Source organism: Eptatretus burgeri, chromosome 4 (assembly GCF_056783735.1).
Source record: "Eptatretus burgeri isolate ZD-2024b chromosome 4, Ebu_testis_v1, whole genome shotgun sequence".
Classification (NCBI taxonomy): domain Eukaryota; kingdom Metazoa; phylum Chordata; class Myxini; order Myxiniformes; family Myxinidae; genus Eptatretus; species Eptatretus burgeri.
The window spans coordinates 129004115-129020564 of NC_140964.1; the positions used below are offsets into that span (position 1 = coordinate 129004115).

Here is a 16450-nt window from a genome sequence, read left to right on the forward strand (position 1 = left end):
GGCGAAATGAGCACCAGTACACTGGTAATTATCCCTGCAGGGTCGAAGGCGACTAAAGGATTGGTGTCAGGAAGGGGATCTGGCCGTAAAAATATTGCCACAAGAAAAGGGTACCATGATTGGAGCCTGCAAAAAGCTGACCCCTGCTCAGGGAAAAAGGCTTTAAAATGGTGTGATGATGATGTAGGAGTAGTAGCGTGACAAACAAACACACAAACACCGGTCCGTGAATTATAATGATACTCAGTTACCCATTGTGCAATCAATTAAAGTGCTTGGTGTGACGATATAGAAAAACTTGAAATAAAATGTTCATCTAGGAGAAATGTAAAAGAAATGTAAAAAATGTAAAAAATATGTAAAAATGTAAAAGAAATGTAAAAAATGTAAAAAAAGAAATGTAAAAAAAAAAGCTGCACATCTTGCGTAATCTTAACGCAACCTTTGTGACCTTGTCACAATTGATATTGGCGAGATACACCTGTGTTGGAGTACCGTGTACCTATTTTCAATGCAGCCTTAACTAAAGCACAGGTGAAAAATTTCGAACGTATCCAAATAAGAGCCAAGGTCTATAAGTGATAGAGTTCTAATTCGTACCCAAATGAAGCAAGCAAGAAACCTCGAGAGAGCTGGGGTGTGTTCACTGTTCAGTTACCAAGCAGCGAGCCAGCGCTTGCCAAGCCAGCCGTTCCTAAACGGATTTGAATGGAGTGCTTGCTTAAGTGCTTAAACCTCTGAGCGAGTGCTCCAGAAGAAACTTGGTAACTGAACACACCCTGAGTGATACAAAACCAACAAACTTGTAATTTTGTTTTGGTGGTGCTTTGAAATTTCTTTTGGGTCCAACAATTTAAAATATCTTTGGTTGGGTAACCATGGTTCAGACTCATTCATAGGTACAAGGAACTGAACAGCATTATATCCCATGATAATTAACATCGCACAAACACACAAGGTTCGCATTATTTGCCTACGTAGTAAATGGATAAACTCGAAAAATATTTCGCTGACAGATTAAATAATAAACGCATCACTTCTCGGCTTGCCGACATGGATGATATTATGAAACGCTTACTGGGAACCCCGTCGGTGACGTCACTGGTTAGTGGGTGGGTGTTCCCGGAATCTTGCTGTCAGACCTCACCTGAGCAGTTTGTTTCTCACTTTCCTTCACTACGAGTGCATCTAATACAGGTGAGAGAGGGCGAAAGAGAGACTTTGTGATTTGTTAGTCATTCGAGCAAATCAATGTTTTAACAAACGATCACGTCTTTGTTATCAAGAGATAATTGGATGAGTTAAAATATAATTATACTGTGTTTATAATACATAATCCGTCGGGCTGGTATTGCAGGTGACAGTTACCTTTGGGTCACGTACTCACCTGTGAGCTGTTGAACAAAATATTAGTCTCTGTGAAGGTGAGTGTCAATGTGTGTCGGCAGACAAGATAAACTAGAGTTATTAGAATACCTTATTGGCCCCACGCAGTCTTGAGAAAAAGGGCATCAGACGACATTGGAATTTGGACTTTATTGGAACTTGGACATGGGACTTTATTTGAAACAATTTATTGGAGGTAGAAAAAAAACGATTTCAAATTTCCCCCACCTTGAGTGCACAAACGGCAAATTTGACTATTGAGACGGTGTAAAATTTTGCCAAAGTTCCACTGAACTGAAAGTTAAAGTATTGTGCAACTGAACAACATATTCACTTTGATCGCGAATTTTGAATAACGGGCACGAAGATAAACATATGATGCTGATGGTTCAAAGGGAATATATCAGAGCTGAGAATGCTCCGCAGAGATGCGTTTTTCACCGTCGAAGATTATCTGAAGTTGCAGCTTAAAAATTCCGGGAGAATGCTCCCAACCCAGACCAGGCTGGATGTTGGCAAGCTCAAGGATGAGGGTAGCTGAGGAGTTTGTGAACAGTTTGAGTGGGTGTTTGGGAGGTCTGTGTGCTTCAGGGAATCCTGAAGAGTTCTGGAGTGCCATAAAGACCACCGTCCTTGATGTTGCCGCTGGATGGCTTGGAACTCATCGAAGGGCGAAGAAGAATTTTGTCTCTCAAGGGACACTGGATACCATTGACCAGGCTGAATGGCAGAGCTGAGCTGTTCAGGGAGCTGAGGTGTAAAACTGCACATGCACAAAGGGTGGACAAGGAGGCTGATTTGTGCAAAAAATCTGTGAGGGGGTAGAGCATCACCTGTGGTCAAGTGATTCTCATCGTGCTTACAGGGGAATTCGTGCATTGCGTTCATCCAAGCTCGTCCTTCGGTGGACTGCATTTGGAGCGGAAGGTGGTGGGCTCTTGAAAAAGGAGTCTGAAGTGAAGGCCCAATGGACCGATAACTTTGAGTGGCTGTGTTGTGGGCCGGGGTTCATTGGCGATAAACGACCAGTAGGTGGAGCAGTAGAGCCGTCTCTCACCGAACATCCAGAATTAAAAGGTCGTCACTCCGGATAACTCCGTCGTCGACGGGCCACTTGAAGGACCGTGATCGCCAATTCTCTGATGGTGTGGGGTAGGGTTAATTGCCTAATTTCAATATACCTAAGTACCCACGTCGTCAAATTACCAGGGAAGTCACACCCTCGGCCGACTTTTTCCTGTCTCTGTACGTGGATGTACAGTCGCTGTCACCGACTCGGATCCGGCGTAACCGAGCGGAAGTTACCAAAGCCGTGCCGGACCAAATGAACGATTTATGGCACCGACGGACTCACTAATTCTCGATATGCACCGTGCTGCGTCAATGGGAGAAAGCACAGAAAAACGAGCTGGAACATTTAACACGGGGGTTAATTTATAAACAATAATAGGGGAGGGGAACACACAAAGAGCAGAATTATCCGAAATGAAAGAAAAGAAATGCAGGCAATGTACAGTGAGCGATAAGCACTTTTTTTTCTTTTCTTTTTTTTGTATACCTTGTCGAGGCTCATATGAGAGCGAACACACAACTCATAGCAAGGGGGCATGAGACAAGAGGGGCGGGAGTGGAAGGGACAAAACAGTGGGGAACAGACATTAGGTGAACTGTGGAAGGGAGAGGGATGGGACGGGGAACATGGGGAATAGAAGATGGACATTACAGGGACTTTCAGGAAGGAAAGCAGGGGAATTGAAGGAAGTGGGCTTGGGTGGATTATCGGGGGTAGAAAAGATCGAGGATTTGGATGGGGGAAGATAAGAGGTGGTGGTGAACAGCTGTTTTGAAAGCCTGGAGAGAAGAATGGGAAAGAATAGAGTGAGGAAGTTTATTCCAAAAGTGGGAAAAAAGAGGAATGAAAGAGTGAAGATGAGCAGTGATTCATGATTTTGGTAGTTTTACCAGAAGGGAGTTGTTGGCGGACCTTGAGCGCCCTGTGGAAATGTGGTGGGGACAAATCGCAGAGAGAGCAGGGGGGGGCAAGGCTGGAGAGGAGTCGGTAGAAGACAGAAAGACCACCGACCAACCTGCGGTGATTGAGTGAGAGGCCCAGAGACTCAGCTTCATTGCGGGAGATGCCGATGATCTTAAATGCCCTGGTTTTGACAGCGTGAAGCCGAGAACGGTGGGAGGCAGGAGCATCAGCCCAGAGGGGAGAGCAGTACTCCATCAGGCTACGGACAAAAGCTTTATAAGTGGTTAGGAGCTCAAGAGGGCTGAGGAAGGACTTTGCACGACGGAGGATTCCCAGTCGGCGACTGACTTTTGAGGCGAGGTTGGAAATGTGACTTTCCTAGGAAAGGTCGTGGCAGATAGTGAGACCCAGAAGCTTGAAAGAAAAGACTTCTTCCAGAGGATTGTTGAGAAAGTGGATGGGGGGGTTTTCTAAACGGTCCTTTTGAAGAGACATAGTGAGAGTGTGAGATTTGTCTGGATTGAAAGACATGTTCCACGTGTTGGACCAGTTTGTGATTTTATCCAGATCTGCAGTGAGCGAAGAAGCTGCTGCTTGCCGGTCTGAGGGATGACAGATGGTTCGGCAGAGGGTGGAGTCGTCGGCAAAGAGAAATAGAGGATTTTCCAGAGAGTCCGAGAGATCATTGATGAAAACCAGAAAAAGAACAGGGCCCAGAACGCTACCTTGAGGAACTCCAGCCTGCACAGGAAGAGGGGATGAAAGAACTCCATTTAGGGCCACACGTTGGCTGCGACAGGAGAGGAAGTCTGCGAGCCATGAGTGGAGATGGCCTTGAATACCATGGGAAGAGAGTTTGGTGAGTAGTGCAGGGTGCCAGACTATGTCAAAAGCACGTGATATGTCCAGGGATACGGCTCGGATTTCCTGTCTGGCATTGAGGACCTCCATCCATTGATGGGAGAGCAGAAGCAGAATATCCAGGGTAGAGTGACCTGGTCTGAAACCAAATTGATGATTGGAAATCAAGCCATTGGAGAAGAGGAAGGATTTCATGTCTGAAGCGATGATGGATTCCATAACCTTGCTGATGATTGGGAGAAGGCTGATTGGTCTGTAGTTGCAGGGATCTGTTTTTGGACCTTTTTTATGCAGGGCAGTGATGTTAGCAGATTTCCAAGCAGATAGCAGATGACCTTGGGCAAATGAGAGGGTGAATAGAACAGAGAGAGGGTGAGCAAGAGCAGAAGAGCAGGCTTTGAGGACACGTGGGCTGATGCCGTCTGGACCGGTTGCAGAATCTGACTCGAGGTTTGAAAGCAAGCTCTCCACCTTGTCAGGAGAAAAGGATACAGAGTCCAGGGACAGTTGGGTGCGACTGGGTAAAGTGGGTAGAGAAAGTGATGGGTTTTGGACACAAGATTTAGCTGCAAACACCGAGTTTAGACATTCAGCTTTATCACGTGTGGTATCAGCAGTGCGGCCATTTGAGGTAAGGGAGGGGATGGAGGCGGAACATACACCAGAAACAGATTTTATTAAACGCCACCAGGATTTTGAGGAGGGAGAGAGGTTTGAGAGTTCAGACTTGAGATGAGAAAGATGTTGTTTTCTGGCTCTCCTGAGGGGAGATACACACTTGTTCCGAGCTTTGTGGAAGGAACTGAGATTGCCCTCAGTTGGGTTTGCTTTCCATGAAGCAAAGGCAAGTTGTTTCAGGACAACTGCCTCACCACAAGCTTCAGTAAACCAAGGGCGGGAGGAAGGGTAAGACAACTGAACACGAGAGGGGATAAATCTGTGCATGAGGGAGAGCAAGTTTCTTTGAAAGAATTCCAGGATGAGTTGATGTTTGAGAAAGTAGTGATAGGAGACCAGTCTGTAAGTTTGATGGCTGCTCGGAGACCCTGCCAGTCGGCTTGAGTGAAATGCCAGACTCGACGGCGGTGAGGTGGTTCTCTGATAACAGCCAGAGAGATGTCCACTTTGACAAGGACGTGGTCAGAAGAACCGATTGGAGCGAAGGAAGAGCAGCAGATATTGTCAGGGAAATTTGTCAAAATCAGATCCAGAAGAGATGGAGTACCATTGGTTGAGATCCGGGTCGGGAAGTTGATCGATTGAGTCAGTCCTAATGAGTCGCAGAAAGCTTTTGCTGAGGTGCCATGACAGGTGAGAGAGGTACCCACACCTAGCCAACTGGCGTGATGACAATTGAAGTCACCACATAAGAGGAAGAGAGAGTTTGGATGAGAACATAGAAGATGGTCCACTTAACAGTTCTACTTAGCAGACTGGCGCCACACACACACACACACACACACACACACACACCCAAAGAAATGGTGGCCGCGGCCTTTATTTAGCCCTTCAGCTCAGGAGGGAAAGGCGAGCTGAGGGCAGGGGCCTATTCTTGCACCTGTCCGCCTCGTGCGGTCTGGTCGAGCTTGTCCAGTGGCGGGACTCGAACCCGCCGCCAACAATGCAGCACCAGGAACCAGGAACGATGCAACGGATGCCAGCCAGCACGGGAACAGACCGAACGAGACGAGCACCCGTGGGTAGACGAGAACACCAGCAGGCAAGAAGAGGCTTCTTCTTTCTCTCCTTCTTCTCTTCTTGTTCACGACCGGGTGAACCTTCTTTTCTCCTCCTTTTCCCCCACGGGTCGAGGGAGCTGCTCTCAGGGACTCCCCTCTGGATTGGACGAGGGGTTGTCGGGCGTCTAGTGGCCACCCTCATCGGTCAGGCCGAACACTCCATCTGGCTAAGGCGGAGCCAGCCCTGAGGTGATGAGCTTCCCTGATTGGACAAGGGGTGGTCCGGTGGGAGGGGCAACGACCACCCTCCCCCCGTGCCTGTCTGAGAACCCAGACGGAACAACCAGGGGACACCCTATTCTCCATCCACCCTTGTAGCGGGGAGGGCGATCTCGGTTCGGCTGTCGTGCCAACCGCCGTTGATTGAACAAGCTCACGATGGGTGGAGGGAACCTCACCCCTGTACGTGACCCGCTGCACGTGGGTGATGGATGGCGATGGCGCGAACACGAAGGATGAAGATTTAAAGCTATTAAAAAAAAAACCTGACTATAAAATAACTCAGCGCACACACGAAATTCCCATTAGACATAGGGGATGGATTCTAACTATAAACACATACTTATCGAAATAACTGAACTATGGGACTGCTGTCTGTTTGTGTGCAATAGCTGCCAGATCCGTAACAGCTGTACCAGGCTGATCGACCAGCTGTCGAGTTGGATGTCAGCGGTGTTACTATCCCTATTGCTGACCCTCCAATCAACTGTGATCCACCTTCGTTTGTAGAAACAAGACTGCGGTGAACCGGTTGAAATGGGGTAAAGCTCCTGGGATCTGTGGCATCCATGCTGAACTTCTCAAGGCTGGTGGAAATGCTGTACTCATGACGTTGCATGCAGTTCTGTGCTCTGCCTGGAACACAGGCATCATCCTAACTGACTGGAAGAGGGGCCTTGGTTTCCCTCTCTGGAAAGGGAACGCTGATCGTCAAGACTGCAACAACTATCAAGGGGTGACGCTGCTCTTGTGCTAGGCAAGGTCCTTGCTCAAATAATTTTTGATAGGGTTCGCCACCATCTGCTTGAGCACCAGTGTCCAGAGCAGTCAGGCTTCACACTAAAGAGATCAATGATTGACCATATCCTTGCTCTTCAGGTTCTCACTGAACGCAGATGAGAGTTTCGGCAGGGGCTGCTTGCAGCTTACGTTGATCTCTGAAAAGAGTTCGATTCAGTGAATCGGGATACCCTCTGGAGGATTCTTGACCTTCGTGGGGTGCCATAAAAACTGATCAATCTGATGTTTGAACTCTACCCTGGTACTGAGAAAGCTGTGAGATGTGGTGATACCATCTCTAACTTATTTCCAGTTGTTACTGGAGTTCGTCAGGGGTGTGTACTGGCCCCCACACTTTTCACCGCTTGTATGGACTGGATTCTGGGGAGGATGTTGGAGAGATCAAGCTGTGGTGCATCGTTTGGGAATGTCAAGATCTCAGACCTTGATTTTGCAGATGATGCAGTCATCTTTGTGGAGACTCTAGATATCCCTTTGGGGGCCCTCGAAGTGCTGAATGAGGAGTCGGAGCCACTGGGATTCGGGATTTCCTGGGTCAAAACTAAGATCCGGGCTTTCAATGACATCTTGGATACTGCAATCTTGTCTGTACCCATTTGTGGCGAGGATGTTGTGGTCACGGACAGATTCACTTACCTTGGCAGTGATATTCATGTCTCTGCTGGCTGTGAGCGAGAGGTCAACAGACATCTGGGTCAGGCTTGGGGAGTCGTGGATTCACTGGATCATGGGGTGTGGTGCTGCCGGTACCTGTGCGGGATGACGAAAGTCAGTCTTCAGGTCCTTGGTGTTTCCAATCTTGCTCTACGATGTAAGACTTGGACTCTGACCAGGGATCTGAGATGACGACTTAATTCCTTTGTTCGCAGGTCTCTTTGGAGAATCCTTCGCGATCGCTTGCCTGACTTTTTGTCCAACGAGCGGTTGCTGAGAGACACTTGAATGAGATTTGTTACCTGCATAGTCAGTGCACGTCAGCTGTGGCTGATTGGACACGTGGCTCATATTCCTGACGCAGATCCTGCTCACCAGATTCTCTCAGCGAGGTTGACTCGTGAGTGGAGGAGGCCAATGGGCTGACGACATTCCTCGTGGTTCCAGCAGGTTGATCAGCATCTCAAGGAGATGGGGATGGCCAGACGGATTCCCCTGGAGTCCCAGTGGGAAGTGGGTGCAGCGACGTGCTGCTCGAGCACATGCTCCGATATCAGACCTGAGGTTTATCAGTAGCATTGTTTATTAATTACATGTTTATTAATTACATGGAATTGGAATGTGAGTGTGTTTATTAATTGCATAGTATTGGAATGTGAGTATGTTTATTAATTACGTCGTATTGGAGTGTGAGTATGTTTACTTATGACATAGTATTGGAATGTGAGTACGTTTATTAATTACGTAGTATTGGAATGTGAGTGTTTATTAATTACGTAGTATTGGAATGTGAGTGTTTATTAATTACATAGTATTTGAATGTGAGTATGTTTATTAATTACATAGTATTTGAATGTGAGTATGTTTATTAATTACATAGTATTTAATGTGAGTATGTTTATTAATTACATAGTATTGGAATGTGAGTTTGTTTATTAATGACATGGTATTGGAATCTGAGTATGTTTATGAATAACATAGTATTGGAATGTGAGTATGTTTATTAATTTCATCTTTAAATGTGAGTATGTTTATTAATTATGTCGTATTGGAGTGTGAGTATGTTTATTAATTACGTCGTATTGGAGTGTGAGTATGTTTACTTATGACATAGTATTGGAATGTGAGTACGTTTATTAATTACATCGTATTGGAATGTGAGTATGTTTATTAATTACGTAGTATTGGAATGTGAGTGTTTATTAATTACGTAGTATTGGAATGTGAGTGTTTATTAATTACATAGTATTGGAATGTGAGTATGTTTATTAATTATAGTATTTGAATGTGAGTATGTTTATTAATTACATAGTATTGGAATGTGAGTTTGTTTATTTATGACATAGTATTGGAATGTGAGTATGTTTATGAATGACATAGTATTGGAATGTGAGTATGTTTATTAATTTCATTATATTTGAATGTGAGTATGTTTATTAATTACATAGTATTTGAATGTGAGTATGTTTATTAATTACATCATATTTGAATGTGTGTATGTTTTTTAATTACATATTATTGGAATGTGAATATGTTTATTAATTACATAGTATTGGAATGGAGTATGTTCATGAACTAAAAAGTATTGGAATGTGAGTATCTTTATTAATTACATTGTATTGCAATGTGAGTATGTTTATTAATTACATAGTATTTGAATGTGAATATGTTTATTAATTACATAGTATTGGAATGTGAGTATATTTATTAATTACATAGTATTTGAATGTGAGTATGTTTATTAATTGCATAGTATTGGAATGTGAGTATGTTTATTAATTACATACTATGTGAGTATGTTTATTAATTTCATCATATTTGAATATGAGTGTTTATTAATTACATAGTATTTGAATGTGAGTATGTTTATTAATTATAGTATTGGAATGTGAATATGTATATTAATTACATAGTATTGGAATGCGAGTATTTATATTAATTACATAGTATTGAACTGTATGTACATTAATTGAGTACTATTTCAATGTGATTACATCTATTAATTACCTCGTATTGGACGATGAGTATGGCGATTAATTACATACGATTGGGCAATGAGTATATCAATTAACGAACTTACCATTGCAACATGACTACATTTATTAATTACTTACCATTGCAATTTGAGTATGTCTACTATTTATGTACAATTGGAACATGAGCAGGTTCTTTAATTCGATATGATCTCGACAATTACATTCAAAAAACACGGTGATTGTTCGTCCTCATCTGAATCGTGATCTGTACCTTATTGCACCACCCGCTGGTGGACTGAGATGGAGAGGGATTACAAGTCAGGTGTGGAGAAACGATGTAATTATGGTTACAGATTCGTTACTAATCGTGCTTATGGAATGCTTGCTCACCAATGGAAAAACTATTGACCTGATTTTAAAGAAAGTGCCTTGACAGAATTTGCCAACAAATTTTTGACGAGTCCTGAGGGCTTGTCACAGAAGAACACTCACACAACATAAACATCCCTCAGGTTTCATTGCAATACAGCACATGGTTTATTCAGCAAATATTTCACAGACAAATTTGTGATACTTCTCACGGTAAATCCTGAACAACTTTCTTCTCTTCCAGGAAAGTGCAAGATTTTACTTGTGGAATAAAGACCATGACTGAATGGGAAATACCTTTCACCAGTCTTACTGTGGATCTTCCCCATTCTTGGAGTATAATCGCAGATCAAACCCTCGTTCCAGCCAGCAACAGTCAAAGATTAACTGATGGATGGCGCCAGTACATGACCCAATGCAAACTCAGGTAAATTTTTACATGTCATTTTTACCTCCGCTACCAAAGGTGGACGATGCTATGTTTTCACGTCTGCCTGTCTGTCTGTCTATGAGCAGGATATCTAAAAAAGTTGTGGACAGATTTGGATGAAATTTGGTGGACAGGTTGGATGTCGGACAAGGACGAATGATTTTGATTTTGTTGAATATCCACATCAGGATACGAGAAATTATTTTTCATTTCCAAGTGATTCTTCACCATTCAAGGATCGGGCCAAAAACTGTATATATCATGATATTTCAAAAAGTTATGGATGGATTGTAACAAAACACGGTGGATGATTTGGGTAGATGACAAGAACAAGTCGATTGGATTTTGGTTAAGGTCTGGATTCAGATCCAACGTATCAGTGCGATACAAAACGTTAACTGTTCAGCCTGGCGGTGGTATGCGCTCTACCGAGTGCTGTTCTAGTTTTTTAATTGTTTTATTGTTTCACAAAATACACAGTGCCCTGACAGAGTAAAATGAACATTCCTAATTGGGAACAAAATATATTTTAACAATCTGAGACACAAACACAATCAAATGGACAAAGATAATAGTGTCTGGTCGGATAACTTTCACCAGATTGGGTGATGTGGGCGTAATGGTTACAATATTCATTTTAAGTCCGGGAGGTCGGTGGTTCAAACCCTGTGAGTCATACCAAAGACTATAAAAATGGTATATGTTGCTTGCTTCCTTGACACTGAGCATTTAAAATAATATAGTATGGACAAAGAACGCTGGGGAGGCAATGGCAAACCACACAGTCTAACCCTTTCCAAGAAACTCCTTCAGCAGCACTCACACTCTCTAAAAGGTATGGTAAACCAAAAATAGTATGACTTTTGGTTTCCTTCCAGCACTTGAAATCATGAAGGCATCGAATTAATGTATATTTAATTAGAAATAATTTCACTGGGGGTGGGGTTCGGGGGGGGGCGGGGGGAGGGGACAGAAGGAAACAATCAACAGTTATTGCAATTTTAAAAAAAATCACCACTGTCATACAAGCCCAGGAAACCCATGAATGAACAGCAGATCCTTAAATAGCCTCAGCCTTAGGGCCCAAATACATTCCAGGAATGAAAGAAAGATTGAGGGAATGACGAGACAGGAACAGATGGTTGGTAAACCCGGTTAATGATGGAGATCGCCCTGTTCGTGTCCTCCCACCGGCAATGTGTCACAGATCCGGAGTGATGGGAGGAAGGGACATGACTTGGAGGAGTGGATGGGACATAGTGTCGGCTGGGTGGTGCGTGACTTCCACTCCACAAGCTCATATCAGATTTATGCAGCCTTCAATGAATCGAGTCCTCCAAGTTCTCCGCCCCGAGCCTTGTTGTCCCTGCCTTTTATAACATTGGTCACTAATGATGATTCACACCCCCTCCCTTCCCTCTCACTATTGGCCCTCATTCCAGCTGCTGAGTGCGGCAAACCCCTTTCCTGGCCTTTCACCCAATTTTGCAAGGTGTCATCATCGCAAAGGGATGACAATGGCTTTTGCCACCTAAACTTGGCACATGATGGCCTGTTGGATGTTTCAAAAGAACATTTGGACAGATTCCAAAAAGTAGGACTTCTTCTTCTTCTTCTTCTTCTTCTTCTTCTTCTTCTTCTTCTTTCGGCTGCTTCTGTGAGGGGTCGCCACAGCGGATCATTCATATGATCCGCATAGTGATTTGGCTTAGTTTTTACGCCGGATGCCCTTCCTGACGCAACCCTGGTCGCTTCTTACGACACAGGGATATGGTATACCTATTCTAACCGGGGCATACACTGGGCCCAGTACACTGGTAGTCACTTTGCCGACATTGGAAGGATGACAGACTGAGTCAACCTCCTGGTGTGTATTAATTCAAGCAGCCAACAGGGCTTGAACTCAAGACCTTTTGGATCCCAAGCCGCCACCCTAACCACTACGCCAACACCAGGCTTATAGATTCCAAAAAGTAGGACATGAAATAAAATATCAAACGGGTTGATAATTCTACACACACACGTGAGGATGGTTTTGACATGTCTTTCTGTTACATAAGCGACACACATTGGTTCACGAAAAAATATTTTCACTAAAAAAAATAAGTGACCACTATATTCGTTATTGTTGTGTGTCTGTCTGTCTGTCTGTCTGTCCCAAGCATAGCTCCGGGGGTTTTGATCTGATCCTGACAAAATTTTGGTGGGAGGTTTATATCATGATCTAGTTGTTTTCCTGAAAATTGGCGTGGTGTGCCCATTATGGGCGGAGCCACGCCCAAAAAACGTGTTTTTAGGGGGTAGCCGATTTCAATTTGCATCTTCTCCTCAGGGGTTTGTTGAATCTGACAGGGGTTTCGGTATTTGGTTAGCCCAATTGCACCTGCATCGCCCCACGGAGCTCGATTTTTCATTTTCGTCCCAAGGTCACGAACTTGGAAAATTGCGAATTGTGTTTTTAGGGGGTAGCCGATTTCAATTTGCATCTTCTCCTCGGGGGGCTGTCGAATCTGGCAGGCGTTTCGGTATTTGGTTAGCCCAATGGCACCTGCATAGCCCCACAGAGCTCGATTTTTCATTTTCATCCCAAGGTCACAAGGTCACTAACTTAGAAAAATGCGATTTTGACATAAAAATCCATCTTCTCCGAGGGGTTTGTTGAATCTGGCAGTGGTTTCGGTGTTTGGTTAGCCCAATGGCACCTGCATAGCCCCACAGAGCTCGATTTTTCATTTTCGTCCCAAGGTCACAAGGTCACTAACTTAGAAAAATGCGATTTTGACATAAAAATCCATCTTCTCCGAGGGGTTTGTTGAATCTGGCAGTGGTTTCGGTGTTTGGTTAGCCCAATGGCACCTGCCTAGCCCCACGGAGCTCGATTTTTCATTTTCGTCACAAGGTCAAGGTCACAAGGTCACGAACTTAGAAAATTTCGAATTTTGACATAATCATACGACCGCCCAAACTTTGAAAGCTTGGATGACAATATTTTTTATGCATAATCTTGAGGTCATTCCCCAACTAAAGTCTTGAAACCATTTTTTCTCTATCTCGAACACCTTGCCCATGGCGCCCCCTTCAAATTTGTTTTTACCCTGATTTCATCAAAGTATGGATAATCCGATGAGTGCGAAATGCCATATAGCCTATATGACGTTATATTGTTCCTGGAATGTTCCAGAGGAAGTTTTGCACCAATGGTCATAATCCTTGACCTTTGACCTTTAAAGGTCAAAAAGGTCAAATTTTCAAAGTTGTGGGAATCGAACCGGGTTTTCGACCTTCTTCGACGAACGAACTCCAATAAGCTATCGCACGTATCCTGTTTCCTTATTTTAATATCCACAACATTGTTTTGTGACCTTTAAAGGTTATGTAAAGGTCAATTTTTTTAAGTTGTTGAACGAAACCGGGTTTTCGACATTTTGCAGCTAATAACCTGTCACTCGTACCACATCATGTTGATCATTTTTATAACTTGGTCAAACATTATCACATTGTCTCATCCTTGACTTCTGAAACAATCGACATCGTCAAATACCGCTCGTGAACCATCGTCGTCTTCAGACTTGTCTAATATTACATTCAATTACCTTACGCTTATTCTAAAACACTCATTAAGGGAATAACTTTACTAAACAAGCATTTATTAACCCTTCGGAGTTATTTCAAACCTGATATTGGCTTAACGGTTGAGGTGGCTGGATTGAGATCTTAGGGTCTTGAGTTTGAGCCCCTGTTTTCCGTTAAAATAACACCAGGTGGGTTGATTCAGCCTGTCATCCTTCCAAGGTTGGCAAAATGAGGACCAGAACAGGGGCACTGCCTCAGCGACACAGCCACGCTTCCAATAATGATGCAACCAGCAGCTTCATATAAACAACAAGGAGTAATTTCCACAACAATATTATATCAAGGTGAATCACACAAAATGTGACAGAAAGAGGAAGTGCTGCAAAGGAACACTCTCACAGAAAGCAAAATTTAATGGAGTTTATCTGTTTTGTTTGCAGAAGTGATATCATTATCTTTCTTTTTAGAAGTTTTACAAAGTTTGGCCTCAGAATATTCTGTAAATTAATTTATTTATTCGTACGTAGCCTGTGTCTGCTTGGCTGCATCATTTTCTGGGGGTGCAGCTGTGCACTGATGTAATTACCCCTGTTACCAATAAGCTGGTACTCATTTTGCTGACCTCAAAAGGATGATGATAGGCTGAGTCAACCCACCTGGTTCAATGGTGTAACAGGGGCTCAAACTCAACACCCGAAGATCTTAAGCCACGTAACTTAACTGTTAAGCCAACACCAGCCTCACACTGGAAATGAAATGACTGATTACATGGATCGTTTACTTTTCAAGAAAAACTGGAGGGGGGAATGGGGCTAATGTAACAATTTTACAAAAGGTGGGGGAGTCAAATGTAGGTGAGCCGCTTTACAAAGATGTGGGGGACTGCATCGCCCCCAAAGCTCTGATAGTGGATTTGTGCATGATGTTTGCTAATAAATGTGTACACACACACACACACACACACACACACACACACACACACACACACACACACACACACACACACACACACACACACACCAATAATTATCATTGTCTTAATTCTTCATCCAGATTCTTCTGCGAAACATGTCAACACAAATGGACTTCAATAGAAGGAAAGGTTATCTTTCACTTTCGCCTGCCGAGGAACGATGTTCATGGAGTCGTACGTGTGCGGACCTTTAAACAAGCATGTGCAATATGTATTTTTCCTTCCAACATTGTGATGGTTGAACCAAGTTGGTATGAGGATGAGAGGGAAGTAGTGTTGAGCCGTCTGAAGAAGCGTATTAGGAAAATCTATTATGATGCTCCAATGCATCGTGCAGTTGGTAACAATGACAACAGCCGAAGAGCCCAGATGGGTGCACCACACCGCCAAGATTTGTGTGAGGCCTGTCGTCTTGGTGTCTGTGCTGAAACTAATCAACCTTTCTAATTAGCTTTTAGGAGTGTGAATAAGCAGGCAAGTGAAATGCAAGTATTGGAGGGGAAAAATAATCACATATTCAACCAGAATGTGACCACTTGCTTTACCCCATCCTGACAATGGCAACTTAGATTCCCAAATTTAGAGCTGTTGTGTTTTCAGGGCATGAACTTAACATGACCTCCCTTTTGAGTTTACATCTCATGCTGGAGTAATAATTCTGATTGTTTTTTCTTTAATGTGCATCAAATGATGAAAGATTTTACAAAACGGATTAGAAAGGTGGAGCTACATTGAAATGTGCAAACATTCTATGTAAATTAGTTGCTTATATCTATATGATAGATTTCTCGAGTAGGAGTCATTGAACTGGCTGTGTCAGCCTACAATTCACCAATTTCATCAAGTGGTTCTTCCCTTGCTCCTTATTCCGGTACGTTTACCCCTTGGGTCTATTTTCCTTTATCCATTTACCCCCTTCTATTCCACCTTCCACAGTTGGCGTGGTTGAGTTCGAGAAATCATGGTTAATGTCCTCGCTTTTATTTCTGTGTTCCACCATGTTATTAAATCTTCCTTTAAACGTCTCCATGGTTGTTGCTGCCAACTTGTCAATGTTTACATCAACTAAAAGTGATCTTTAAATCTGATCGACGGGCTCCACCATCCCCAGGAGTGTCCAACGCCAGGATAGGCATTGAGTGCGTGTGGCTAAATGTTTTACACCCGGGGTGTGTTCAATCACCAAGTTTCTTTGAGAGCACTTGCCAAGTGGCTTAAGCACTCAAGCAAGCACTCCATTTGAAAGTGTTAAGGAACGGCCAGCTTGGCAAGCGCTAGCTAGCTGCTTGGTAACTGAACACACTTGCTGTCTGATCAATCACGATGGTGCAGAGGGAACACACTTGCCTCTGAGGTGTCGAGTCCATGTTCGATTTTCCATCGGTCTTTAAAATGTTGCATTGGTATTTTGCAAATGAGCATTCCAACAAAAAAGGTGCACTGCCAGTTGGGCGAGGCGTGAAGCAAGCTAGCTGTCTGCCCGAATCAATTGCG

The 16450-nt window shown here is 43.6% G+C and overlaps 1 protein-coding gene across 1 annotated transcript; it reads left to right on the forward strand.

The window, feature by feature from the left end:
* Nucleotides 1–8032: 8032 nt before the first annotated feature.
* LOC147029098 (receptor-transporting protein 2-like) lies at nt 8033–15981 on the forward strand (the record flags this gene model as incomplete). The annotated part of the gene is made up of 3 exons (XM_085876577.1): nt 8033–8199; nt 10225–10407; nt 15037–15981. Coding segments are annotated over 3 exons (717 nt in total), but the record flags the coding sequence as incomplete, so codon positions are not given.
* Nucleotides 15982–16450: the final 469 nt, after the last annotated feature.